Genomic DNA, 27,528 nt, shown 5'->3' on the forward strand with positions numbered 1-27,528 from the left:
CAGAAAAAGGAAGAAAAGGTAACATCCTCTTCTACTATAATCACAGTTACATTTATGGGTTTACTGGCCAATATATTTCACAGGGGGGAACTGTTTTTTCTGCTCTATTTATTGAACAGCTATAGTTAACAGTCACTTAGCAGATTTGACAAAGGAAAGGTTATAAAATATAATTCATTGTTATAGATTTAACAACCCAAACATAGCTCCACCTCAGCCAGCCACAACATTGAATTGCTAAATACACATCAGTAATAATATTAGCCAAATAATGTAGTGCTTTGGAATTTCAACTAAACATACATCAGTAAACAATTAGAATATTTCTATCACTGACACTTGACACCAGCACTCACCACCACCAAAACCCACAAGACCTTCACGAGTACAAAAGTGAAACCCCTGTGGCTTTTTATGGTAACACATCTGGGATATATAGAGGTACAAAGTGCAATTCCTTCTGGTTTCCTAAAGACTGTAATTTAGGTGGTAACGGAGAAACATGTTGGTTAAACTGAAGCTCTGTACCTCCATCTAGTGTTAGATAGGCATACTAGTAAGTTTGTCTCTTTCTATTACTGGCTCAGTCTTTTGAGTTATAGAATAGGCTCACATTCCTTACAACAATAATCACATACCCAGCACATGTAAACAGTTGTTGTTTGCAGCAACTGTTCCATGTGTTTATACTGACTGTGAACAGGAATAACACACTTAGTGATGGTAGTGATTCATATCCAGCCGTCTAAATCAGTATAATCATGAAGGTGTCTGTCAAAGAAGTATTGTTTGTTCAAAAAGAAGAAAAAAGATGATAGAATATTACAGAGTTACATTGAATATGAGTATAATTTGAGTGGACAGACATTAAAACATGAATCTATAAGTAAGGCTGACCACAATGCTTGGCTGAGTTGCTGTGCATCTGCATTACAGTTTCTTATCTGAACAAATGTGTGTTGGTTGATAAAAACAAAGAAATCTGAAATAAAGAAGGAAAGTAAATACATCCAATGCCCTTAAAAGTGAAAGTGGGAAAACCTTGCTTGCCACCTGTGTTACTCTATTCTGCAGATCTTGTAACCATTAAATATTCATTACCTGGAGAGGAAAGGCACCGCTAGCTGATACAGAGGGGAGGAACAGCCATCCTCAAATTCACACACTGAAGAAATCCTTTACTGCTGCTATGGTACACAGTACGTTAGTTTATGGAGATGTATGACTTTTGTGGTGAAATTAGTGAAGTTAACCTAACTACATAGACACTTCTTGAGGTCATATACTCTTGGTCACTCTTTAACAGCTTCACAGAAGTAAGAAACACCAAAAGAATTTGACTTTTCTACTTTTAAGACCATCCAAGGGCCTTTTTTTTTTTAAGCCCTCTCTCTCGCCATGCTCCCGGCTGTTGAGGCCGCCAAAATCTACCACACCAACTACGTGCGTAACGCCCGGGCCGTGGGGGTGCTGTGGCAGGTGTTCACCATCACCTTCGCCGTCATCACCGTGGTGGTGTTCATACAGCCCTACTGGATCGGGGACAGCGTGCACACGCCGCAGGCCGGATACTTTGGCCTCTTCCACTACTGCATCGGGAACGCGCTCACCTCGGAGCTCACCTGCAAAGGGAGCGCGATGGACTTCGGCTCCATCCCGTCCGGTGCCTTCAAGACCGCCATGTTCTTCGTGGGGATCTCCATGCTGCTGGTGGTGGGCAGCATCGTCTGCTTCAGCCTCTTCTTCTTCTGCAATGCAGGGAGCGTCTACAAGATCTGCGCCTGGATGCAGCTGGCCTCCAGTGAGCCCCGTGCACGGTTTGGTTAACGTTTGTAACTGTGTAGCACATGGAAGGTCCTACTAAAAAGAGCTGGAGTATGATTCACATAAAAACATACTTTAGTTTTTCTCACATATAGCCTCTTGAATGAGATTTTGAATTGTGCATTACAATCCTAATGTTCTTTAAAATAGGCAAGATACAACATGTCATAGACAAAAAATATGAAAAAAACATAATTGTATTCTTACAAAGTATAGCTCCACTCCATATTGAGTTTCTTTATGTCTGCACACAAGCATACTTGTATTACCACACTAGTGAGAAAGGTATGCCACCCTAATAACAATTAACCTTAGCCATTGTTCCTACTTTACCCCCAAAGAAAGGACCCAACCAAATGTCAGTTTCTGAGTTCCAATGAGCTGTTTATTTTTTAAACAAGTCTTTAAGTACTCCTCAGACAAGTAGGAAATGCTACACTGTAGAAATACGTTGTCACATGTCAAAGTATTGTATTCAAATGTTTACCTCACCAGTTATTCCTAACTAATGTATCTAATAATAATAATAATAATAATAATAATAATAATAATAATGGGATTATAAAACACAGGTCCGACATCTCCATCCCTGAAGTAAAAGTACCTAAAGTTGTTACATGTTGTGGAGTAAAAGTTCAATACATTTCCTCTGAAATCTGGTGGAGTTGAAGTTTAAAGCAGCATGAAAGTGAATAACTTGAGTCAATGTATTTTCGTTAATCAACACCACCGAACAGAAAGACAAGAAAACGCTCATGCAAAATCCACATAGATTTAGATATTTGTTTTGTAATATGTGAGTGGAATATTATTTAAGCTTGGGTACAACATCCAGCAAACACATTTCAGTAGTTCCCTTTAACAGACGCTGCTCACAGAGGAAAGTGAAACACGATTCTGTTTCTGAAACATGAAGCAGCTTGTGAACAGATGTAGCTGTAAGTGAAAGGACAAGCCTGTAATGAAACAAATAATGAGATTAACCTTGAGGTGTGCTGTTACACTTTCTCCTCTCCCTATGTGTGTGTGCGTCTGTCTTGTAATTAGGGAACAGACTTGATAAGTGAGTGTGACAACTTTGTGAAGGCGAAAGTGTGTGTGAGGCTCAGAAAGTGAAAGTGTGTCTCGTCACCTGATAGTTTACGTGGCTACTGAGGTGGGACGGCACGAGGGCGGCTGTCTTTCTGCAGAGTCAATAATGGATGAACAAGGTCTCTGGAGTTGGGATGCTCTGGTGTTGCTAGGCAACTCACCTGCATGTGCAAATGTGTGTCTTTATGTGTGCAGCTGAATGAGTGAAGAATGTATTTCATTTTCTTTCTGGTTGTGTTAGCATTGCATTTTTAAATGGTGGTTGGTGATATTGATGATGCACAGCAGAAATATTGAACCAGTTAACGTTAAATATATAAACATCAAACAAAATTCTCGTTGTGCAGAAATATTCAGATCCTTTTCTTAAGTGGAAGTTAAAATAGGCCTACCACCCTGTGATAATAATCTTCCATTGAAAATTGTACTTATTAAAAGTCTGTAATATGTTTGAAGGAAACATTTAAAGAACTTAAAGCAGTTATACTATTTAATAATATCTAATTAGATCTAAATTCATCAAGTATGTTTAAGAGCATTTGTTGTGATAATTTATATTATGTATTAATCTCAGTGGAACTTTCTGAATGTTTTGTTTGTAAAACCAAGAGTTCTGATCTCAAAAAGTATTACAACTTAAATTACAATTATTAAAAGGAAGAGCAGCACGTGTCTGTAAAAGCTGGAACAATTACGTATTTAGTGTATTTACACGAAAAATGACAAACTGAAAAAAAATTGTTTCAGCTCAACTTGTAGTTACTGTTGAGAAGTTAAGCCTTTTTATATGTTTGCATGCAGAGCACTTGATTTGTAAAGTGAGAAGTAACTAAAGCTTCCAAATACATGTTGTGCAGTTAAAGTGCAACTTTTCCCTTTGAAATGTAATGGACATGTATAAAGTGGATTGAGAAGAAAGTACTTAAGTAAAAGTACTTTTTGTACTTTTTCTACAGGTTTACCATATCAAAACCCTTGTGCGTTTGAATAAACAAACAGCTAAAAGTACCTGCTTTTTAACTGGATCTCATCACCCCTCTGTCTAAGGCACGTGCATGGTGATTGGCTGCATGATCTATCCTGACGGCTGGGACTCGGAAGCGGTGAAGCGCATGTGTGGCCAGCGGACCGACAAATACACTCTGGGCAACTGCACGGTGCGCTGGGCCTACATCCTGGCCATCATCAGCATCATGGACTCCCTCATCCTCTCCTTCCTGGCCTTCAGCCTGGGCAGCCGGCAAGACAAGCTGCTGCCAGAGGACTTCCAGGTGGAGGGGAAAGGTACCAGAGTGAGGGGGGGGGAGGACAGGCCGGAGGAGGGTATTAGGGTGGATGGTAAAAGAAGAGCGGGGGTTCCAATGGAGAGGACATTATGTAAAAGGAAGGAAAACGGTTGGATAAATGTTTTCAGAGGGATGGGCGTAAGGGTTAAAGCAGAGACTAAAAGTTCAGACGTAAATATCTCAACAACTATTTAGTGGATTGCCATAAAGTTTTATAAAGACATCCATGGCTTTAATGAATCCTACTTATCTTCAGACTCAAGCATGTCAAAGTGTTCACTTATTCAGTGAAACACCTCAACATGTGCTTGATGGGTTACTTTCCCTCTAGCACCACCTTAAGGTAGACATTTTAGTTTTTTTATTAAATGATCTCAACAACTATTGGAAGGACTACTGCGAAATATGGTACATTCATGTTCCCTGGAGGATGAACTGTAATGTTTAAAATGTCATGGCCATTTCCACTGATCATAATTACATTGTTGAGGTCTACTAGAATAGATTTATATTGTGCAATTTTCCAAACTCACATTGGTTTCTCATACAGCATCTCTGTAAACTACGTGTATTCACTGAATTTCACTCTCTGCTTTTAACGGCTCGTTGGAGCTCCAATAGCTCCAGCCCCCACCCTCCCTGTGAGCCCAAACACTCATCCTGAGCACACACAAACTCACATCCGAAGTAAAAACAATAAGTGTGGCTTGATATTGAGTAAGAAAAAGGTTGATAAACGCTGTGAGAATGGGTCTGCAGAGAGAATTTCGCCGCGATCCCAACTGTCTGTTATCAGCCTGCAGCCAGGGAGGAGAAATCAGCTGAGCTGCCTGCTCCCTGCACACAGATGTGTGTGTGAGGAAGTCCGCTGTCCATTTGGACCAATCAGCGGGGGCTTAACGTAACGGCTCCGCGGACGTAACGTAACGGCTCCACGGATTGGTCCATTTGGTTCCGGGGTACCGCATGACCGTATCGCGTCATAGCTCTGGGTGTGGCTACTGGGTATCCAGACGTCACGATGCCCAGGAAGAACATGAGAAATCTCCAACGAGGCGTTTTGGGGAGGTCTTTTCCGTGTTAGAGTTTTACTCGCTACAGGGTGTACTTTGAGGGTTTTTGACTCTGCAGACCGTTTACATGCATAAAAACCTTCATAACACACAAGGGGACGGGTAACAACCGGAAAAGCATGACATGGGACCTTTAACATCCACTGTCATTTCACCTCGCATCATGAGATCAAAAGTAGTTTTTTCCAGTTCTAATGATATGACAAGCAGCATCCTACTTTTTGTTGAGTGCTGTTAACGGCTAATAGCTAACCATGCTTGCTCTTCTTATATAGTAGGTGTTTTTGTTCAATCTAGAATGCCGACACAAATCTATACTAGTGTCTGACAGATGCAACACATCTCCTTTTCTTCTATTATAATGTTTTCTCTTAACTATAGACAACTTCATTTCTCTCAACTTCAGATAATGCCTAGGCCCCCTGTGGACACCGGAGGGAAGAGATGGACGAGACTTCATGAGGAGCGCTACGGACCCGAGATTCACACGTACTGCAAGGCTTCAGGACAGTTAATTACAATCTTTAAATAACTCGCCATAAAACGTTCACCCTGTCCTTAACATTGTGACATCTTATTAACTGACTTTGAAAACATGCGAGGAGTCACTGTCCACCTCATGACTTCATGTTTTGTTAGTTGATTGCTACTGTATTTTTAGACTAAAACAAGGGAGAGTTAGTGCTGTAGATTTTTTGCTACAGCTCCTTTTTACTTTGGAGAGAATAGTTATACATTTTATACAAACTCTTACAACTGACACCATTCAAATTAAATATGTTCATCATTTGACATGCAAACTAATAACCGTGGCGTATTTAAAGAACCATTGGGAGTTCTTTTATGGGCCCCTTGTGCTAAGAGTGCATGGTAAACTACTAATGCTTTAGTCCTATTGGTAATGGTGCACTTCAGCCTATAGTGGCAGAAATTAGTGTTACCGCAACACGCTAAAAGTATCCATAACAAAATCACCTGTTCACACCGCTTTGACATAAGAGCAACATCAGAAAACTCATACTTTCTGGATTAGGCTGGACATCCTAATAAAATATTCTCCAAACAGTTCTCTAAATAAACTTGGGTCATGGATCTGTTATTGCTTTACTGTATGGTCCCCCATTAGATTCCTAATGACGTGTGTTAATACAGACTTCACGGGGATGTATGTCCTTGTGTGTTTATGTGTTTCAGAGAACAGGAACACTGCAGTGGTGAATTATGAGGAAGATAAAAGCTAGTTAATTTTGAAAAATGTTTATTAATATTACCTAGAGAAAATGAACAAAAGAAGAGCAGTCATGGACAGAAGTAGGAGACTTTGTAGAAAAACAAGCAAACATGGGCTTAAGAAGCTTCAAAGCATTACTACACCATTAGTTTTTAGTACAATCTTCTGTTTTCAAATCAAACACCTCCATGTGCGGCTGAAACCCTAAAAACAAAGCTTTCGTTCCTCGAGACATTTTCAAAAAGTGTAAAAGAAATAGCTTAACTCTTTAGTTTGTGTCTTTAATATACAGAGCAGAGAGGGAGAGACTAAAGGAAGACTCTTTGGTGCACTGCACTTGTAGTTTGATTTGACTGTAAAGGGGGAATATTATATTAAGCCTTTCTTAACAGGCAAAATATGATGGAGGTATAAAAAGAGCATGAAGGTGTCGTCTTGTGCATGATGTAGGAAAGGAATCTGGATGTTTTTCCATGCTATTTTGTATACAAGGGTTTTTTAAGACAACATAAGATAAGGATTTAAACGAAACACTTAAAATATCTGAAATTACACAGTTTGGAGTTCCTGAAAAATAGAGTGAGATTTGTGACTAATATCTTCAGAGCCTGAAATGTAATGATGTAGTCTTGCCTCTGTATAAATGTATAAAAGTTGTATTTTAACATAGCTAACTTAACAGTGCTAAGAACTCTACTAGTCTCTCATCTTGGCCATTAGCGTTACGCACTGATCAGTTCTGAGCACTTCTGAGCACAGCTAACACGACGACATGTCATTAGTCAGACTCATCTCTCTCCGTTTGACAAAATAAAAAACAGTATGTGGTTTTGAGGGCAATGTTAACATCGTGTCGCCTTCTGCATTTGTAGAAGAGCAACCTCAATCTAAATGAGACAGTTTGTTATCTATAGCTAAAAATGCAGAGAATATTATGCTGCAGAAAAGAGAGCTGGAGTCAAGGAAGAAAAAGAGCAAGGCTGATAAGTCCTTTACAGCCAGTAATAAAAAAGAGCCATAAATATAGGAAGAGGACCAGGATCTCATTCTATCACCAGTGTAATCCAAAAGAGGATAAAGACTCCGCTCTTTTTATTGTGTGTTTGAAAGTGTGTGTGGGAGAGGAGGATGCTGGCACAATGCAGTCACATGTGTTGACTGTACGGCTCCCAGCCCGGGGTCTTCAGACCTGATGTCTCCCGTTGTTCAGCGGGCCTCTAGCATGTGAGCCAGGCGTGGGCGAGGCACTGGGCCGCCGTGGCCCTCCTCTCCGGCACCAGGTCCAGCATGGGCAGCAGGAAGCTGCTGAAGGTGTGCGCCTCGTCTTTGGACCACTCGTACTTCTCTACCAACACCTCCATTAAACCCCACGGCTTCAGCTTGGTGATGTGCCGCAGGTCGCCTGGGAGGAACAGATCACATTTTGACATCAGACTGCAGAAAAGCCATACGTGATGATTGAGATTAATTCTATTTATGCGTCTATATAGGTTTTATTTTTTGGAATATCCTACTTACTTTGCCATTTAAAATTGTAAATATGATATGTATTATATAGGGTGCAAAAGTTTGTATTATATAAATATTGTGAAAGTGTTATTGGTTGGCATGAATCCACTACAGCACCTCCATGAACTGGAAATAGCTGGACTTTAATTTGCACGTTCTGCCCTCACACTGAGCAGGTGGCCGTTTGGAAAGATGACCTTTTGCACCAGACACCTGAGCATATTTGAAGGGTTAACTGGATGTAGTGACAGCAGACAGCTGGTGGCAGAGCGGGCGTGTTTACCTTTCTTGGTGAAAAACTCCTTGGAGTATTTGCCCGCTAAGATCAGCTTCCTGGGAACTTTACCGAGCAGCTCGATGATGAGCGCTATGTGATCTACAGGGAGGAAGAGGAACACACACACTGATGATTGAGCACCAAGGGAAACAGACCGGACGTTTTAGACTCTGTAGAGTTTACACTATAAAAGGCTACAACTTCCCATGAGAACCAGGCATTAACACTCATTTCAGCACGTCTCGTCTATTGGAGTAATGCTCTAGTTAAAGCCTGATATCGGACACACACTGACCTTCATCTCGCGAGTAGTCTTCTCCAGAGTGGGGCTCAAACAGGTAATCTCCAGTCGCCAGCTCAAAGGCCTGAGGATTAAAAACACACATATATGACCTCACTAACATTTAAATGGTTTGGTCACTCAGGTCAAGACCCTGGTTCCCTTACTATAGCTTATTGTTTAACTTTGTCTTAGAATCAGAATCAGGTTTATTACCAGGTAGGTTAACACATACGAGGAATTTGACTTGGTGTTGTGGTACATACATACAAATAAAACAATTAAAACAGATAGAAAACAATTTGAAGAAAATAACATTAAAAAAGATAGTAAAATATAGCAGTATTTACATTGAAATCGTAGAAATTGAATAAAATATGTGCACTAATGAAAAACAAAACAATTGTAAACATTGTGTGCATTAATGTAATGCATAGAGTTGGTGTCCATGTGATCACAAGCCTTTATTTGTAGGATGTGGCTTCATTCTGAGGTTCAGCCACCTGATAATGCATTTCATTTATGGTGAACATGTTTTTATTTTTCCTTCGGGTAACTTTCTATATATGCAATCTAACACAATGTACATAAATTGTGTTTGATTAGTTACGGAACATTAATGTAGGGCTGTCCCGAATACCATTCTTCGGGCTCCGGATATTCGGTAGTAATCAGCAGCGAATATTAGGCATTTATGTATATAACCCAATTTGTGTTCTTTGAAATTGAAAAGGATATTGCATTGTGTTTGTTACACTTAAGATACAACTGCAACGAAAGTAAGTTGGCTTGGCTTCCTATTTTGTATGGACATGCTTTTATTTTGAAGGAGAGTTAGCGCTGTTGACAGGAAGTTGTTGTTGCTATGGAAACAACGTTACAGATTAACGGAGAAAAGTAATATCTACATTGAAACCAGAATAGTACTCCAACGAACGAATATTCGGGTACAGCCCTACATTAACATTTCCTTTTGGCTAAAAAAAAGTATTTCAGTAGATAAGATGCCGTTGGGGAAAAATGTAAATGCATTTCCTCCTATTGTGGTCAAAACAAGTAGGAAAACAAACACAATCCTGACCAAAAACAATAACATTGCAGGTGCAAAACATAAAAAGGCTTTGCAAATGTTTTGTAGGCAAGAATGTGCATATGAAAGGTTTTATGAAGCCTGAATGATATCAATGTGATTTGACGACAAATAAATAAATTGATAACTCTACATGTATAGAGTTTAAATGACTTTTCTTTCTTGCAGAGCCCCTGTAGAAATATAAGGAATGAATGTGATCAACACTGTGTCTGTGTGTCTGTGTCTCTGTGTGTGTGCGTGTGTGTATTACCATGCAGGCTGTGCTCCAGATGTCGGCTGGTGTGCTGTAGCCGCCTCCCGTCAGCACCTCCAGAGAGCGATACTGCCGTGTCTGGATGTCATCGGTGAAATGTTTGTGCTGCGAGAAGAGGAGGAGAGGAGTCGTGAATGCTGATGCACACGGCACTAATTGTGCTGGTGTTTACAAAGCTTTAAAGAGAGAGCTGTTCAGAGTCCTTTATTGAGAAATACAAAGTGCTAATGTAGATTTGTACTCACCACCCAGCAGGCGTTGCCGAGGTCAGCGATCTTAACCTGCAGCTTGTCAGAGTTAAGAGGGTCCAGGGGGTTTACTAACATATTGCCTGATGATCCTGTTAAAGAGAGGAGAGGGAGGCAGGGGAGAGGAGGTGGGGGTTGGGAAGCAGGAGGGAAACAAATAGCAGAATAATGAAGACACATGGGAAACAACCAAGGAAAGTGCAGTCTTTCCAACAATTGGGAATCAAAGTCCACTGTTTTCATTGTGTAGACTGAGGCTGCTACTGGAAGGTTCTTGGTTTGCAGTGGCAGGGTTATTATGGATTACATTACAGAGCTACCCATGGAACTGCTGAGCCAATGGGCCAGGATGATACATAAGTATTAACACTATCACAACATATTTCTGTAAATGCTTAATCTTACTAGAAAACGGTACAACCCACACTTAGTGAGCTACTCCAGCTAAAACTACTCATTCTCATTGTATTGCTTTCATGTGAATAATAAGTCAAATTCTGGTTCATACTGAAGTGCATGTGCTGTAAAATGTGATATCAGTGTGACAATATATTATTAATAAACCATGCTGTATAAATGTAATCTATCTAATGTGATATCATATCCAGAAATGACTATGAAAACTCAACACAAGTTTCCTATGGCTTTATTTACGTTCTAGAAAATACACACAATACATATGTTCTGTACAAAGTTAAATAATCAAAGGTTAACTAACCATCCTGGCTGTCTTCGTCTTCCTCCACTCTTTTGGTGTCCTCCCCCTGAGTGTCCATCTCCTCCTCCTTCTTCTCCTCCTCATCTCCTCCCTCCTTCAGCTCCACGGTGACGGAGTCGGGGCTGAGGGAGGCGGGCTGCTGCTGGTCGGGACCCTCGGCTGAGCCGTTACAGGTCTGATGCTCCTCTTTGTTACTTAACGTGTCCGGGGTCTCTGTGTTGCTTCCTGCTTGGTTAGCATTCTGTTGGTCCTCCTGCTCCTTCGCCTGCTCGGTCCCTTGCTCCTCCACACTGGCTTCGCTCTCTGCTGCCGAGGCGTGGCCGTTACAGTTCACCTCCATCCCGCTCTCCTCCTTGGTCGCATTGTCCCTCCTCTCATTTACGTTTGGTATCTGCTGGGGCTGTTCCTCTGGAGTGGGGTCTGTGGTAAAGAGACAGTGGGGGTTATTTGACTCTTGATATCCCTGATTCTTGACACCAAGGTAATAAAAACAACAACATTCATTTATTTATTAGAATTGGTAGAAGGGTTTTTGTTAGGAAGTTAAACGGATCACAATTTCCTGTCTTAAGAGGTACTTTATAATCCTCTCCTTCAACCAACTTTATCGGTTCAAGTTCCTTACAAAAAATGAAATTTGACAACATTTGAACACATCATGATAACGTTAAATAATCTACCATTGCCCAATATGAAATGTTTCTGTGTAGAAGTATCGAACGTTTGTTCACCGCCCTCATTTCTTGTAGACAATGAAGACATTTGAGGGAAAGAACAGGGTGCACAGATAGAGTTTACTGCATCACATTTCCATTGTCACTCTTGAATCTCTTCTCCTGACATCCTTACCTGAGTGGACATGGTTAGCGATGTCCTGCAGCGTGGCAGACATGGAGAGGGTGGCTGTGGAAGTCGTGTCTTCAGTGGCCTCTGTCGTCGTGGCCTCTGTCGTCGTCGTCTCCTCATCCTCCTCCTCATCCTCTTCTCCTTCAGCCGCTCCTCCCTCCATCTCCTGGATCCTCTTCTCCAGAATCTCTGCCTGCTTCCGCTGCTTCTTTTTCATCTTCTTCTTTTTGTTTTTGGACATTTTGGCAACCTTGGGAAAGTAAACACAAGATGAGGGAAAGTCTAAATGTGTATTCTGACTTGATCCTAAGTGTATTTAGTCAAAGAAAACACAACTTACTGGTTTGGGTGCGGGGGCTGTACTCACTGTAGGGAACAGGAAACATCAGAGGAGTACGTTAGTGACTGACACATGGCATATCCTTCGCCTCTCTATAATTAGTTTTCTATTCAGGGGCTGAGTTGATTCACACCGAGCTGTACTAATAGTCTGCGGCGGCACCCGGCTCAGCAGGAGTCTCATTTCCATAACCAATCCAGTGCTGACTCATACCGACACACGGCTAAGCGTTTCACTTGTATTAGAAACTTCCACTTGCTTTAACGCACAGAGCATATGCACACTTTTGGACAGTTTGTGCCTCTTGACAATACAATCTTAGAAGTAGGGTAATAGCTCACAATTATCGTGTGAACCAATAGGGTAATAAACATATCGTCATTGTAGCTGCTGATACATCTCAACAGCACTCCCCTGTTGTCAGTAACATGCTGATCAAACCACAAAAGTTGCTTAGTGCAGTGCTGAGGAGAAGAGAGACTCTGACCTGCAGAGCCTGAGGGGGGGGCAGCGCCGGTCTTCTGCCACTGCGTAGCTTCAGCAGCCATTTTCTTGATGTAGGGCTCGTTGACAGTCAGCAGAATGTTCTCTGGTTTGATGTCTGTGTGGATGATCTTACACTTGGTGTGGAGGTAGTCTAATCCCTGAAGAACCTGCGGAGCAGAAAAGTCAGTGTCACAATGATGGATGTTCAGAGAAGACGAGTACTGGCTTCTGAACATACATAATTCTCCATCCATTAGGAGCTGACATTGCACTTAAACCAAAAAAAGACAAAAAAATGTATCCCATAGGTGATATTTAAAAAATCTAATTGTTTCTTTTGTAGATGTACAGTACCTGTCTTATGATGCTTTTAACACAGGGTAGGGGCAGGCCTTGGTAATTAGACTTGATGATCCACTTCAGTAGGTGATAACCCAGAACCTCAAACACCATGCACACATCTGAAGAAGCACAAGGTTAAGGACAAACAGAACATGACTTCTCAAATGAATTTCAATCCCCGGTGTACATAAGCGTATAACGTTTACATATTTTCAGGTTCCACCGGCTGAATAATCATCAGTATATAACACAAATATGAACTTCAGTTCCCAGAGGATGTCTGGGCATGTTGCCCGGGCGCACAGCTGTAGACGGGCGGCGTGGGAGAGACAGGGAGGGAGCAAGTGTTGCTGCATCGGGACTGAGGCACTTAAAGACGTGTTAAAGCACACAGCTAACTGGACGTCTATGAACGACAAACAGCCTGGCATTACTGTATGTGAGGCTTGCTGGAGATTTGAGACTGCCAAATGACTGTCACTCAAATTGAATCTTGTCACTGCCGTTTTCATTCAAACTTAATAATTCTGGTTGAGATATGTTCACCGTTTTTAAGGTAATGCACACAAATGTGGCCTTAAAGCACAAAGTAGTTTAATCAGATCATTTTGTATGTGTTGCTGTTTCCATTATCCACACCCTGGCCGTCTGATTAGATGTCAGTAAAAGATGTATAGCATACAACATAAATTGATAGTGAATTTATGTTAAAGTGTATTTTAGGAACATATAAAGTGTTACTTCTTAACAACAAAGGATACGAGTGCCATTCATGCCGGAAATTTTGAAGTCGTCAAGAAGCTGCACCACTTTCTCTCTGCTGGGGTCACTGGGATCTGTGTTTCTCACCTGGAACACACACACAGGGTTGTAAAAGTCATGAGTCCTGGAATCATTGGAGCATAGTGTAAGTATTTATCTCACAATGACTTTGTGACTTACAGATTTGAGCAGCTTGATCTCGTCCAGAGCTGTCTCTGTGTAATGTTCGGCACTTTTCACCACTTTCATGGCCACAAAGCACTTCTCCCTGAAAAACACAAAAATAATCAGTTATTCAACTCATCACAACAACATGAACTTGTTTGGAAATATCTATCAAGTGAATAAATGACAGTATCATCAAAGCTCTCTGTGTACATATCCATAAAACGTTTAAAGGCCATCCGAAGACATTTTGTCTCTGCTAATGCACCAGGCACTAAATAGAGCCTATAACCATGATCTATTATAGGACCATGACACTCAACACATGTTGCCCGGGGTTACAGAAATAAGTGCATAATCTATAAATATCACATATATAGGCTGCATCATGGCTGACATTTATGACCTTCACTATCTTGACCATTACATACCACTTCTCCGGAAGTATTAAATTATTAAGAGCACACTTTTTTGCAACGTAGCCCCATGGTTTATTGAAATCCACTTGTGACCTCGGCAAATCTGTACATACAGTTTTCATTTAGAAAGGAGGAAACTTACTGGATGTCCCAGGCCAGCCAAACGGTGGAGAAGTGCCCCCAGCCCAGTTTGCGGATCACATGGTATCTCCCGTGGAACAAATCTCCAATCTTCACATGGTGATATCCACCTGACCAAAGAAAAGATGCAGATTAACCCAATGATGTTGTTTTGTTTATGAACGCTGAATGATGACAGTGTATCTGTTGATATTAATTTAAAAAACATTTAGATGTACTCGGAATGAGATATGAAAATGTTGTTTTATCCATTGTAATGGTTAAATAAGGCTTGACTGCAATATCATTGAAAAATAACTATTTATGTCTTATTGCATCGGTGCTACGTTTAATTGGCTTTTCACCACACTAACCCCTGCAGTAGTCATTGGGGTCTTCCTGCTCATCGTCATCAGAGCCCAGGATCTCCTCGTCCTGCTCTGGGAGGGGGGAGTCCGCCTGGCCCGGCTGAGAGCCGCCTCCCCGACCATGAGGCTCTGGTCTGAGTGGGGAGACAAACAGAGAGAAAGGGATGGTAAGGGAGACGAGGAATCAAAAGAGACATTTCAAAAAAGGAAGGAATTGCAAAGACGGGGGTGAAAGACATTTGATTGGCTCACAGAGAAACATAGAAATCGTGTGACAACCAGAAGAAAGAGTTTACATTCAAGGATGTGCTTTCAAAATGTAGTCATTTTCAAAAAGGCAAGACATTTATTCAACAAGCTTACAGAATGGTTTCCTCCAGAGGAACTCATAAGCAAACCGTGGATAGGGATACATTTTGTTTTCACCCAAAATACAAGCAAGCAAAAATGGTGAGCCTGTTTTGTATTTCTGCAATGACAGATGAGCTGTGTAAGCACAAGGCGGCAGAAGAAATCAATGAAAAGAATAGGCTTTGGGGAGTGACTACACTCAGCCAAGAGATCAGGGCAATTTCACCAAGATATCAATTAGTGTCACTCAGCAAATGTATTTATTGTAGTTGTAGAGATATTTGTTTCTTTTAATAAGGCGTTGACATGAGACATTTAAAGAGACTCTAAGAAAATAACTGCAGAAAACCTTTTTAAATAAAAATAAAAAACACCAGGAAATGCAAATCTCTATAAAGTCAATGTATTTGAGGTACACACTAAAGTAAAGAGAGCACTGAATCATTGCAGTAAGTGGATGAGATCAGCTAAATGTCTGGTTAGGAGAGGTGCTGCAGAGAAGGTCATCAACTCCTAAACCCTTTCTCACCCCGACTCTTCTTCTACTTAAAGGGCAAAAGGCAGACTCGGTGACAGAGCACTTTACTAACACCTCTCTGCCTGATGAAACCTGAACTTATTTACATTTTATACAAACATTAGTGCGTAGATCTAAAATCAGAGGGTATTTGCTTTTAATCTTTTCCATTTTTCCTTTTCATATTCTCCTGTGACTTTCATTTGATTGATTTCCACCTTGATTTACCACACAGATAAACTATACATATGAATAACAGATTTTAATGTAGGGTTATATATCGTTGATACACATTAGCTTTGAATCAGCATGTTTTCATTTTGCTTTGAAGTGTTCTTAAGCGTAGATTACTTACTTTCGTTTGAATAAATCCACCTGAGAGACATTAAAGCATATATCTGCAGTGGAATTTGAATTATACAAAATAAATTGGTTGATTATGATCGTGTGATGGTGGTGCCACTCAGCTTCATAATAATTCACTGCTGGCTCCTAGGAAGAAAGTAAATAGAGGGAAGAGGTGTGTGATCTTTTTTTTTCAGACCTACCCACTAAATCTGGAGCATCGCCACGAACACAAATGCTATTAAACAATGAAAGTTCTTCGACCAAGACCTAATATCATGACATATTAATTGTATTGCTGAATAACGGATGGTGCTTACACAATGCTTAAATGAGCATGTTGTGTTGTGTGAATCTGAACAAAGTGGAATGAATTATTAAGTTGTTTGCGTAGGACAACCCATCAGAGACCGTGTTTCCATGATTTAGGTTAGAAATCTAACGAGTGAAACAAGAGGTCCCTGCAGAGGAAGGTGCAGCATGTAACTACAAGCCGTGCACCAGGAGGGAATACAGCTGCAACAACAGATACTCTACCCAAGTGGTATTAAAGATGCAAGATGAGACTTAAATATATTGTCTCACATCGTAGTTTATGATCTATTAAGTAAATGCCTTGTTTCAGGACAAACTGAATATCCTCTGGTTTCTTTTCCAATCCTCTTGGTGCTGTCCATGGTGCTGAAAGAGGAGACTGCACTAACAAACATATCTTCTTTAAAATAAGAAATGTAAACAAAGCAGTCACAGCTAAGAAACTTGCTAGCAGCCCCTGCAAGCCAATCAATTCAACTTTAAGCACACCACAATCATGCCTTCATATGTTCAGTCAATATTAGATCAGTGGCTAAGAGAGGTCATCTTATATTCATCACAGACTTGGTGTACTCTTTTACAAAATCTTGCTATGCTTACAGCAAATAGCTTTCTTTTTATTATCTTTAAATATAGATAAGACAAAATCTGCCCATCTGTTTGTTTTTGTAATCAACAACACAACGTCGCAACACAACAGCTGTAAAAAAGGAATGAAGGCGGCATGCATCAAATACAAAATCTGGACAGATCCGTGGATAAATTAAAAAAAACTAAGAATCTAAACAAGCAACGCTATGTCAATACAGAGCATAGTTATCACACCGTCTGTTTATCCATCTTCTTAGTTGGAAGAACAAAATATCAGGGACATGGTTCTTTAAAATGCTTTTATAGCCGCTTTCACACTTGTTCCCAGCACTTAGCACCCCCATGGAACTAAAGAGCAGATTCTCCCAGCAGCTTCTACTGAATCCTTCCGAGTAAATCGCCAGAACGCCGACACCTCCTTATCTCTACCGCTCCCATGTTTTTTTTTGTGTTGCCATAAGTTATCCTCTCTCCGTTGGTGCGCGGGGCTAATGCTAATAATGCTAATGCCAGCAAATACAATGGCGGCTTCACAAAACTTTTCAGAGTTTTACAGGGCGTGGTTTGCAATTCGCCCAGCCAATCAGAAATTGGAACTTTTTTCTCCCTAGTAAAGTACCTGCTCTCTAGCAGGGACTGAAAAGGGGGAAAGGTTCTCATGAACGAAGTTCTCTTTTTGGTGTGCACGCAAAATCCCAGGAACTATCGGAACTAAACGGGAAAAGTACGGGGAAAAGTACTCCGGTGTGAAAGCGCCTATTGTATAACTACTGTTTATTGTGTACTGGGGGGTTAAGAACAGACATAAATCCTGTTCTCAGCCAGCAGTGCAGACAGATGTTGACTTCACGAACGCTGTTTTTCCTTCATTATTTTAAATGAAAACACGATCTTGCAAACAGAATCTCATTTAAATGTTTCGATGACAAAACACATCAGTCCTGTGTGCCTTGGTGTTCCAGTTTCAGTGTCAAACAGTTAACACTGAGGAAGATGTTGAGCTAATTAAAGCTAGTCACGTTATCTCTTAAGCTGTGGGACTTTGCACACACCCTATGATGAAAAACATGTTACTCCAAACCAGATGTGCTGCAATTGCTTCTAAATTGTGAAAGTGAAGACAAAGAGGTATCTGATTGTTTTTGGTTGATGGTACTTTGTTGTGAAGTGCTTGCAAACAAAAGTTGAAAGCCATTAGGATTAGCATGCCTAGCTAATGAGTTGATTGGCTAAGGTGTATGCTTCAGAAGAAGAAGGACAACTTTAGATGCATGTTCTCAAGCTTACAGAGCGGTGTCATGCGAGGCCGCCTGCAGAGCTCCGGTTTGTTGACGTTCCTGAAGGGGAAAGGCTATTATCGATGCTGAGCTGAAGTCAGAGCTGAAAAGATGTTTTAATAAACCTTATTTCTTTCACAACAGATAGGCAAAGAGTTCAAGAAAGAAGAACAATTTGAGTAAGGATTATTTTTGGAGCATTATCATTTCAGGGTTTTTGATGCTACACCAATATCAAAACGAGAGTAACTTTATTTGTTATTGTTGCCAATCTCCCATACATGTACTGCATGGGAATGATCTGCGATTATCCAAATATTAACTTATAATTTGCTGCTGATATATCTGTCTGGGTCACTTGTGTAGGAGGCATCCTTGAAAATCGGAGACAAAAAGACTCGATTGTTACTCATTCTGTGATAAGGCTTCTACAAATGTTACCATCTGTTGTCAGATTTTTCTCTCAAAAGGAAAATGTGTCACTAAAGAGGGAACAGCCTCAAATGATGTTCTCAACCAAAATGTAGGTTTCAGTCTCCTTACTTCCGACAGCAGTCTTTAAGTGATTAGACACTAAAAAGACTTCGATGATTTTTGGTTTCTCATTTATTAGAATTGAAATGACTTGAAGCAGAATGTGCAGCCTTCAGCTTGACTGTGATAGTGGCAATGACTTGCGTGAACTTTGACAGTTAACACACCATGTGACAAAGATGGAAAATAACACTGCATTCATTCATTCCCATGCAGTGTGTACAACTATACAAACAGTGCCAAGGTCAGCCTCCTCTCATCCCTGTCCCCTAGTGCTTCAAAAATGAAAGACCATTCCTCATTCCTATCCTGCTTGCTGTGTCATTAATACTCAGACACACAAGGTTCAGAGTATCGATAACTGCAGTGAGCAGTAAGGAGTGGGCTGTAACTGGGCTTCAGTATACTGGTTATTTTGTTAAAACAAGTTAAGAAAAAACATTTGCCAAGCACTGATCTTTCAATAGTTTCCTTCCAAATACGAGATGATTAATATAAGCCAACATAAGCTGATGAATCTCATCATGTTATTGCTAAAAAAAAAACACAAGACAAAAGTGGGAAAAGTTTTTAAAAACACCCAAAAATGTCTTAAAAAACATTGACTTAAAGGGCAAACAGCATTTTTACAAAGGGTCATGTTCATTCATGTCATTAAATATAGACTGTTTTTAACTTTTACATCACAAGACCAAAGTGTACTTTGTATATGTATATGTTGACTAACAATACAAATACTACAATCTCAAGAGTTTTACTAGACATATTTATGGTTCTTGATAAATATGACTTGAACTTAGACAGCTTTTTTAGATGCAAAATCTATGAACAAAAAACTGACAAGTGCACCTTTTGTCCCAGGACAAGGACTAGATCTAAATATAGGCTGGATGCCAAAATCACAATTTTTAGTAACAAGAGAACAGAAAAGGAGATTTAAAGACCGCATTGTGGATGTTAAAAGGGACAATCTCTTCATAAGAGAAAAATTATAAATAAGCAAATACGCATCAAATAAAACTGCGTTCTCACATGAAATGCCCACGGACTGCAGATGATACTGCGTTATGATCAAGCATTCAAGTTTTTCCCTCAGTGCGGAACATGGACAGTTGGACAGAGACAGTTCAATGACCTCCGATGGCCAGACCCCCAACGGGAACAAAAAGAAGGATACTTGAAGGACTTCTGCAACACTCTGAACACCTGGAGCGGTCACGCCTGCACACACTCAGTGAAAACTTGCTCTTACCTGCAAGATGCACGGATGCCCATGGGACGTGGTGGAGGGGGACAGACGAGTGGAGGAGTTAAAAAAAACCTTCTCACTCCATCGGACGAGAGAAGAAAAGACGAAAAAGAAGAAGAGGGATGGAGAGTGAAAAGTGGATCGGAGGAGGAGAGAGCGATCAGAGCTGATAAGTGAAACGCAGAGATTATAGAGGAGGTGGGTGGCGAAACAGAATGAGAAGAGGGGGGAGAGTAGAGGTGGGAAGACAAGTGCAGAGAAGAGAGGAGGAAGAGGAGAAATGTGGAGGCTCTGCTGCAGGCGGAACCGTGAGGCAGAGTCCGGGAGCACGCTCGCTGACTCTCTTGCTCACTTTCTCTCTCTGTCTGTCTCCCTCTCTTTCTCTGTCTGACCGAGAACTCTCCTTGGCTGTCGTCAGTCGCTGGCCCCGCCCCCCTCCACAGACAGCTGCGAGATGATTGGGTGATGCAGCCCAGCACTGCATTGCAGGTGAGGGACGACATCAGCACTCACCCCTCCTCCGTCTGACCAAAACAACACCGTCCTTCTCTCCCCCCTCTCTCTGTCTGCTGTCAATCACCCCCCCCCACAGTGTTTCACTCATTTCTTTTTTTGCACAGAGACAGCAATGCAACTCAGACTGTTTGTCGTATACGCATTCTGCTCCAACTAGCCTTCACCACCAGAGGCATGCGCCCAAATGTTTGACCTCCATCTCTAATGAAACACAGACTTCATTAATATGGTGATTTATATATATATAACAATAATGATCGTTGGCCTTTAAGAGTTAATGAGTTAGTTAAATAAAAACAACGCCGTTCTCAACACCAGGTACTTCATTGTGTGGCTCAAGTACAAATTCGAGTCGTTCCGATTAGTCAGTCACGTTTTTCATCTGCAACACGTCATTAAATTAGTGCGACTGTCATGCCAGCAATGAAGCATGATGGTGATGTGTGCTGATCAGTCAGCATTCAAACTATATATTTTAGTCCATAGAAAGATATACAATTTAAGGGTATTAAAAACAAAACAAATACATTTTTCTTAATTAACATTTCTAATGGTAATTGATTGATTTTTATTAGAGAAAAGATCAAAAGTAATTTGTGAGCTCTAACATGCAGGCACCCATTATGAGTGTTCTGATCAACATCCACAGCTTCTGCAGATAAGTAACACCTGTGCCACGAATGACCCGGTGCACAGGTGCAGACATGCTCTAGTGCACTGTGGGAACTACAGGATTTTGTCCTTTGTCCAAATGTATGCAAAGCCAAAGATCGTCAAACCTACATTCATTTTTTGATATCCCAATTCACTATAAATAGGCGTACAAAGAACACATGTTTGTAAAAGTTGTGTCATCCGAAACAGACTTGATTTACTGATGCCAAGTACAAAAGAGCTTTATGCACCAGTAAAACAGCAAAAGATAGTGCTGGCTCACATCGAAATGCCCATTGCCAATTAGTATTTCCTTCAGAAAGATCGCAATCATTTCCAGAAGATTAAACGGATCACACATTGATTAAGTCTGTCTCCACAACAGTCTTTTGTTCATGTTGTGCATGATGTGTGCATTTAAGGTTGACATTATTGATAACCCTGCTGGCCTTGGTGGCTACACTGGTGCTCCTCACACCACAGAACACAGGATGGAGTTATACAATCTACGACACATATGAAAACATGAAATAAATGAGATATCAACTGCACTCAGTCAAAGACAATGATTCCAATGCCATAGTTCCTGCTCTGCTTTTACAAAAGTAGTCTTTTTCACTTCCTTTTCACAAGCTGATGCTGAAACAGACATACACACAAATGGTTTGTTAAACTGCAGCCTGGGCCCCATTTCTGTATTGGTAAGATTGTGCAAGTGTAGGGCTTTAATTTAACACAAAGTCACAACCACTTGACATCTTCATCACTCCTGTGCACACATCAGACATGACAGTGTGTCAGGGTCTTCTGGTTTCTCCTGGCTCTATTGTTTCCACCAATCCAGCCCTAGCAGATCTCTAGAGCAAATAAAACAAGGGCATAGAAGAGAAAGGAGCTCTTGGGGATGGAGTGTGGCCAAAAAGTTTACGTCTTCGTCCTCGCCTCCCCTCCCTCCGGATGAAATCAATGACGAGTGCCTGGGCAGCAGAATGAAACAGCAGCACTAGGTAACTGTACTGAGGGTGCAATGCACACACTGTGTAAATCGGTGTGCTGCAGCACCTGCATTAAGCACTCCAACACCTGCTGACAGTTTACATGTGTTGGGCAAGAGACAATGTTTTTTTTACTTCCAAGCCGATACTGCATGACATACAAAGAGAAAAGGAGGACACTGCAGCTTTTTATACTACAGCACCAGGTAAACCACAGCAGTCTTTCTAAGTGTGCACAAAATTTATCTCTGCACAAAAGTCTGGAAACCCAACATCTGCATATTACATTACATTACATTACATGTCACTTGTTCGACGCTTTTATCCAAAGCGACTTACATACTCAATACTGTGGGCAATCCCCACAGGAGCAATTTGGGGGGGAAGTGTCTTGATATATCAACAAACAAACCTATATTTAAATATTGTTCCCACTGACAGGATGGGAAAAAAGCGAAGTGGTTAACCTGCAGGGTGGATATGGGAGGACAGAGAGAATAGAGGGAACAGAGCTGTAGTAGGCTGAAGATGAGTTATGTAATAAACTGCAGCTATGGAGGCTGATATAAAAAGGAAAATATAATAGAGTACCTTTGTGCTTGTACATACTCTGCCATGCTGGATACTCCTGTTTATTTTCCTGAGTGCACATGCAGTCCTAAAATTATATCTGAGGCACTGAAAGTTAAAGCCACTTCATGTCGAAAGTGATGCAAAAATATATATTGTGATGCAGAAATAATGTGAAATAAACATTGAGTGGGATCTTTAAAAAAAGCTGGCAGCACACATCCACCAGGGACATCTTCAGTCCTGTGCTCTTGCACACACACACTTAGCAAAACACATGAGGAGGTAGTCAGGTACCTCATAGAGCTGCAACAGTCAGCATCTGCTCCTTAATGAAAAATGGATCACTCAGTCAGTCAGCCAAACTGTGTACACTGGCATCTGGCGCACACATACAAAACACTACTGCTGACATCACCACAGATTCAATACGCATTACAGACACAAGCAAAGTCCGAAGCCTAGCTCTCTCTCCCCTTCAATCACGCTCTCTATCTCTCAAAGCAAATACAACCATGAGGGGTATTGCACTACTCACTTGCATGTGAGACCGCTGGCTAGCTTCACCACAGCTGTATTGATGGAGAATATCCAATCCAGGAGCCACATGACACAGAGGACACTTGGCTGAAGCTATTTTACGCTACTAAACTAAACTTGGCAAAGGCGAATGGCACACTGCTCCTCCCTACCCTGGCTCTACCGCTGAACAGTGGCTGCTGCATCCTCTCAGCAGCACAGTGGCCACAGCAGAGCGGCTGACACAAGAGAGCGGGAGGGAAAGAGCATAATGGGTGCAAAGGAGTGGGAGGAGTTGATTTATGCTTGGATGCTCGTCCCTTGCTTGATGGTTATTGACAGAAATTATGCATTTTCAACGGGGAACTCTTGCACAGCATCACAGTTATGAGGGGAAAAGGGCAGAGATACTGCTTAAAGGGAAAGAGGCAGGCGCATGCTTGTGTCCAAAAACAATGGGAACTCAGGAAGTAAGTAATTGATGATTTGTCCCAGTTATCAGCACCATCAGTGAATGTGACACAGCTCACGGAGAAAAGTAAGGACCCTTAGATTACCCCTGTTTGCATCAAAATCTCTATTTTCCGACACATAACTCATTTAAGTCTGTTGGGCGGCCCTGTAAAATGTTGATGAGTCGAAATCATATCTTGATGGTCCCCAAGTCGTTGTTTCTTTGTATTAAGAGGCTGGAACTTTGTGCTCAAGTAAACCATTTATTCATAACAAAATTGATTGTAGCCTATAGTTATGAATGGTATTAATGGCATAAAGCACAAAACATTGTACACGTGACAGGGGCCATTTTTCAAGACAGGTCAGGTGGGTTGCCAACGTTGCCCCAGACCCCTTGCCACCCAGTCACAGCTCTGGGAAGCGGTGATGTCCGGGGGAGGGGTTATGTGAAGCTTTCAGTTCATTATGAAATTGTGGCTGGCTCACCTAAACTGTGTAGGGCCCGTTTGACTATGTTCTGTGGATATGTGGATTACTGCAACAGCATACTTTTTGGATCACCTGCATTCATACTAAAAAAACTTCAATATGTCCAAAACTCAGCTGCCCGCTTGCTCACCTCGACCCGACCCGACACTCAGACCACATCACCCCTATCCTCCATGACCTCCACTGGCTCCCCATCAAACACCTGCATTGACTTTAAAATATTACTTTTCACTTTCAAAGCCCTCAACAACCTTGCCCCCCCCTACCTCTGTGACCTCATCCAACGACACACCCCCACCCATCACCTGAGGTCTGCTTAAACTAACCTACTGCAGCCCATTAGGACAAAGCTCCGGACCTGGGGTGATAGGGCCTTCGCAGCAGCCTCCCCCACACTCTGGAACTCCCTCCCCAGCCACGTCAGATCCGCCAACACTCTCACATCATTCAAACAATCCCTCAAAACTCACCTTTTCACTCTTGCCTTCAACTCCTATCAATTAACCCCTTGTCCTTATTCTTAGCTTAGCACTTTTTACTTTTGTTGTTATTTTGTTTTACTTGCTTGTAAGCGCTTTGAGCACCAGGAAAAGCGCTTTATAAATGTAATGTATTATTATTATTATTAATGTGGCTCAAATCATCATTGAGACTTACAGCGATTGATTTTCTGTTTGCAAGATAGAGAGATATATATATATATATATATATATATCTATATATATATATATATATATATATATATATATATATATATATATATATATATAATATATATATATATATATATATATATATATATATATATATATATATATATATATATATATATATGAAAAAAGGGGGAGATAGCTATTTAACAAAAAATTGGTAGAACACTACAGAACATTGGCTAGAAATAAGAAATGTATATACTATGAAAAAGAACTGCTCAACTTAGACTGAGATAAAACGCGTTTGTTACCAAATAGAAGAAATGTATGTTGTATGACACTGTGGAGAATGCCTTTGGAATAACTGCTATATGAATGTAAATATTCGTGATTTGTATACAACATTTTTGATTAATTTAGAAATGTATAATCATAATTTTTTTGATCATTTGTTTTTTATAACTTTCTAATTGTAAATATAGCTTAATGTAACATAAACAATACTTACACAAACAAAACTCAATAGATGTAAAAAAACTACATTGATAACAATTTCTCAGTGAGCAGGTGCACCTGCCACAGATACATACAAAAGCATCAATAGCTGCTCATTTCTTAATGCTTCTTTGTTAAAAAAGTGTTAACAACAGTAACACATTGTTCAATAACTGACATTGAATGCTCCAATTTTAAAAAAAAACAATGTAAAAGTACTTAACCAATGGATGTTTATTTTAGTTACTTGTTGAAAGTTGCCCAGTTTAAAGCAAAAAGAGCTAACTTTATTTATATAGCACTTTTCATACACAAAGGCAAAAGTGCTTCACAAAACAAACACATAGACTTTTTTTTACCAAAAATAAAGACAACACTATGTCCCCCTTCTCAGGGAACCAAAGTAACACATAGCTTTGTGATTAATAAGGAACACTTAAAACAAACTAAATAAAACAGGAATAAAATAATAATAAAATAAAAAATACTCCTGAGTAATTCCGGACCAAAGAGCAAAATGTGATATGAATACAAACAGGGTTTTCTACTCACTTTTTGCCAGGCTTCCTTGGCTTTGTCCTCTTCTTCCTCGCTTGCATTGCAAGTACTACAAAGTACAGAGAAATCTGTTAGGTTTTAAACATAGACACATAACGTTACCTTGCTGTTTTTCTTATTTATTCTGGCTATTTTTAAGAGATTACCCCTCGGGCTGCAGGTGTGTGAAAACAAGTCGCAGTTACGGGTTGCATTAGCACCTCAGAGTAGCTAGCAGGCTACTTAGCTGAATTGAACGCCTCTCAACAAGCTAACGTTTAACGGCCTTGGCGGTGTGTTGCCAGGCATTTTAAGTTAGCAGCTAACAGTCAAATTAGTGCCTTTTCGCTGCGAATATCACACAGGTCTTGTCAATTATTACGAAGAGCCCTGGTAAACGTATGAATAGTGTTAGGGGTGATGTGGCTTATTTTTCCTATGACTTGATAACTGTTTTGGCGTACATATAACAGAAGCTAACGTTAGAGTGATAGCTTACGGTAGAGCTAGCATACTGGTAACATACACAGAGCAGAACGCATGGTACACTTTCACTCTTCATTTAAAACTGTTACGCAGCTTCTTACAGTTGTACAAATCATTATGATTATTAATTTCCCATAAAAATGTAATGAAGTCATGCGTGTGTGTTTTAAATAATATGTGTAAATAGCATTTTGAAGTAAGTTGCATCAACGTTACCTTTTCTTTCCATGCTGCTAACCAGTCAGGACATACGCTGCGTTCACGAACTGTTGGAAATGCCGAAACTAAAGTGCGCGTAAACGAACGACCTAACAGAGATGAGCTGTAGGGGGCGGAGTGTAAAGAAACAGACTGTCAATATATCTGTTTAAATCTTAGGGTGTTGTATATCCTTCGGTGATACATTTAAACATTTACCACATCAATATAGAAAGTGTTCTTATTGCCAGCACAGTAAAGACGTGATGCATTTTTAATTAGTTGTTTTTTGTACTTTAAACACTCAAATTAGGTTTAATCTTAAATGCAATCAGGTTTAGGGATTCAATGTGATGGCCAGTACAGGGAAATTTTTTTCTTTTATTTGCAATGCAAGATTTAGTACTTAAATTTGACCCATAGCTAGTAAGGTAAGTCAATGAACTGACTCAATGTTAGTTACGCAGAAGCAGAACAAATAAAGTTTGCAAACAAGAGCCACAATAGGCTCTTACGTGAGTAAGGCCAGATAAGAAAAATGTGTTATTTCTTCCAAAAGTCACATAGTCATGCATTGTTACACACATTTGTCTAAATTACAAATGAATATCTCATTTGAACTAACCAGGAATATTTAAATTATTTTATTCATACATTTTTTTTAATTGTTGTTATTATTAATGTCTTCTTTCCCTGGGCTTCTAAAATAGAATCTCAACCACTTTACAGGGGGGGGCCCTCCTGAAAAGCATCGAATCAGCCATTAGTCTGTAAGGAGTGTCCTTTGCATATACAGTCAATGTGAGTCTCAATATAATGTCTCAGAACTACTCAGAACTTGAGTTATGTAAACCTGTTAAATCATAGTTTGGACAGAATCAGTTTCCTTAATCATTTATTCACCCTTTCACTAGCTGTAAATCACAAAAACATTCAGTTATTGTTGCATTAGTAAATTGAGGACGGGGATTCGGACTGTGTGTATGCATGCATCCAAGTAGCCATACTTCTGTGTATAATGTTTCATTCTGTATTTTTAAGTTTTATTT

The 27,528-nt window shown here is 40.4% G+C and overlaps 2 protein-coding genes across 2 annotated transcripts; one reads left to right on the forward strand and one right to left on the reverse strand.

Annotated features, from left to right (window-relative positions):
• The first annotated feature begins 1,398 nt into the window (after positions 1-1,398).
• Positions 1,399-7,020, forward strand: lhfpl5a (LHFPL tetraspan subfamily member 5a). Its single transcript, XM_034135019.1, has 3 exons — positions 1,399-1,801; positions 3,964-4,200; positions 5,682-7,020. The coding sequence occupies exons 1-3, from the start codon at positions 1,399-1,401 to the stop codon at positions 5,690-5,692; spliced, it is 651 nt and encodes a 216-aa protein (XP_033990910.1). The 3' UTR covers positions 5,693-7,020.
• srpk1b (SRSF protein kinase 1b) lies at positions 6,517-26,639 on the reverse strand. The gene is made up of 16 exons (XM_034135016.1): positions 26,498-26,639; positions 25,811-25,865; positions 14,739-14,866; positions 14,387-14,495; positions 13,841-13,928; positions 13,660-13,747; positions 12,911-13,017; positions 12,558-12,723; positions 12,071-12,096; positions 11,734-11,980; positions 10,885-11,304; positions 10,164-10,258; positions 9,916-10,023; positions 8,588-8,657; positions 8,299-8,391; positions 6,517-7,908 (listed from the first exon to the last, which is right to left on the reverse strand). Exons 1-16 carry the CDS (start codon positions 26,508-26,510, stop codon positions 7,724-7,726), a joined length of 1,998 nt encoding a protein of 665 aa, XP_033990907.1. The 5' UTR covers positions 26,511-26,639; the 3' UTR covers positions 6,517-7,723.
• Positions 26,640-27,528: the final 889 nt, after the last annotated feature.

This window comes from Trematomus bernacchii, unplaced genomic scaffold (genome assembly GCF_902827165.1).
Source record: "Trematomus bernacchii unplaced genomic scaffold, fTreBer1.1, whole genome shotgun sequence".
Taxonomy (NCBI): Eukaryota; Metazoa; Chordata; class Actinopteri; order Perciformes; family Nototheniidae; genus Trematomus; species Trematomus bernacchii.

What these genes read in the sequence shown, in the direction of transcription:
- lhfpl5a (XM_034135019.1), top strand. Translation starts at nt 1,399, where the DNA reads ATGCTCCCGGCTGTTGAGGCCGCCAAAATCTACCACACCAACTACGTG. An exon ending in CTGGATGCAGCTGGCCTCCA is followed by an intron (nt 1,802 to 3,963) that starts GTGAGCCCCGTG and finishes CCTCTGTCTAAG; the next exon opens with GCACGTGCATGGTGATTGGC.
- srpk1b (XM_034135016.1), bottom strand. An exon ending in TTCCGGCATGAATGGCACTC is followed by an intron (nt 13,018 to 13,659) that starts GTATCCTTTGTT and finishes GTGCTTCTTCAG; the next exon opens with ATGTGTGCATGGTGTTTGAG. An exon ending in AGACTACTCGCGAGATGAAG is followed by an intron (nt 8,392 to 8,587) that starts GTCAGTGTGTGT and finishes TCCTCCCTGTAG; the next exon opens with ATCACATAGCGCTCATCATC.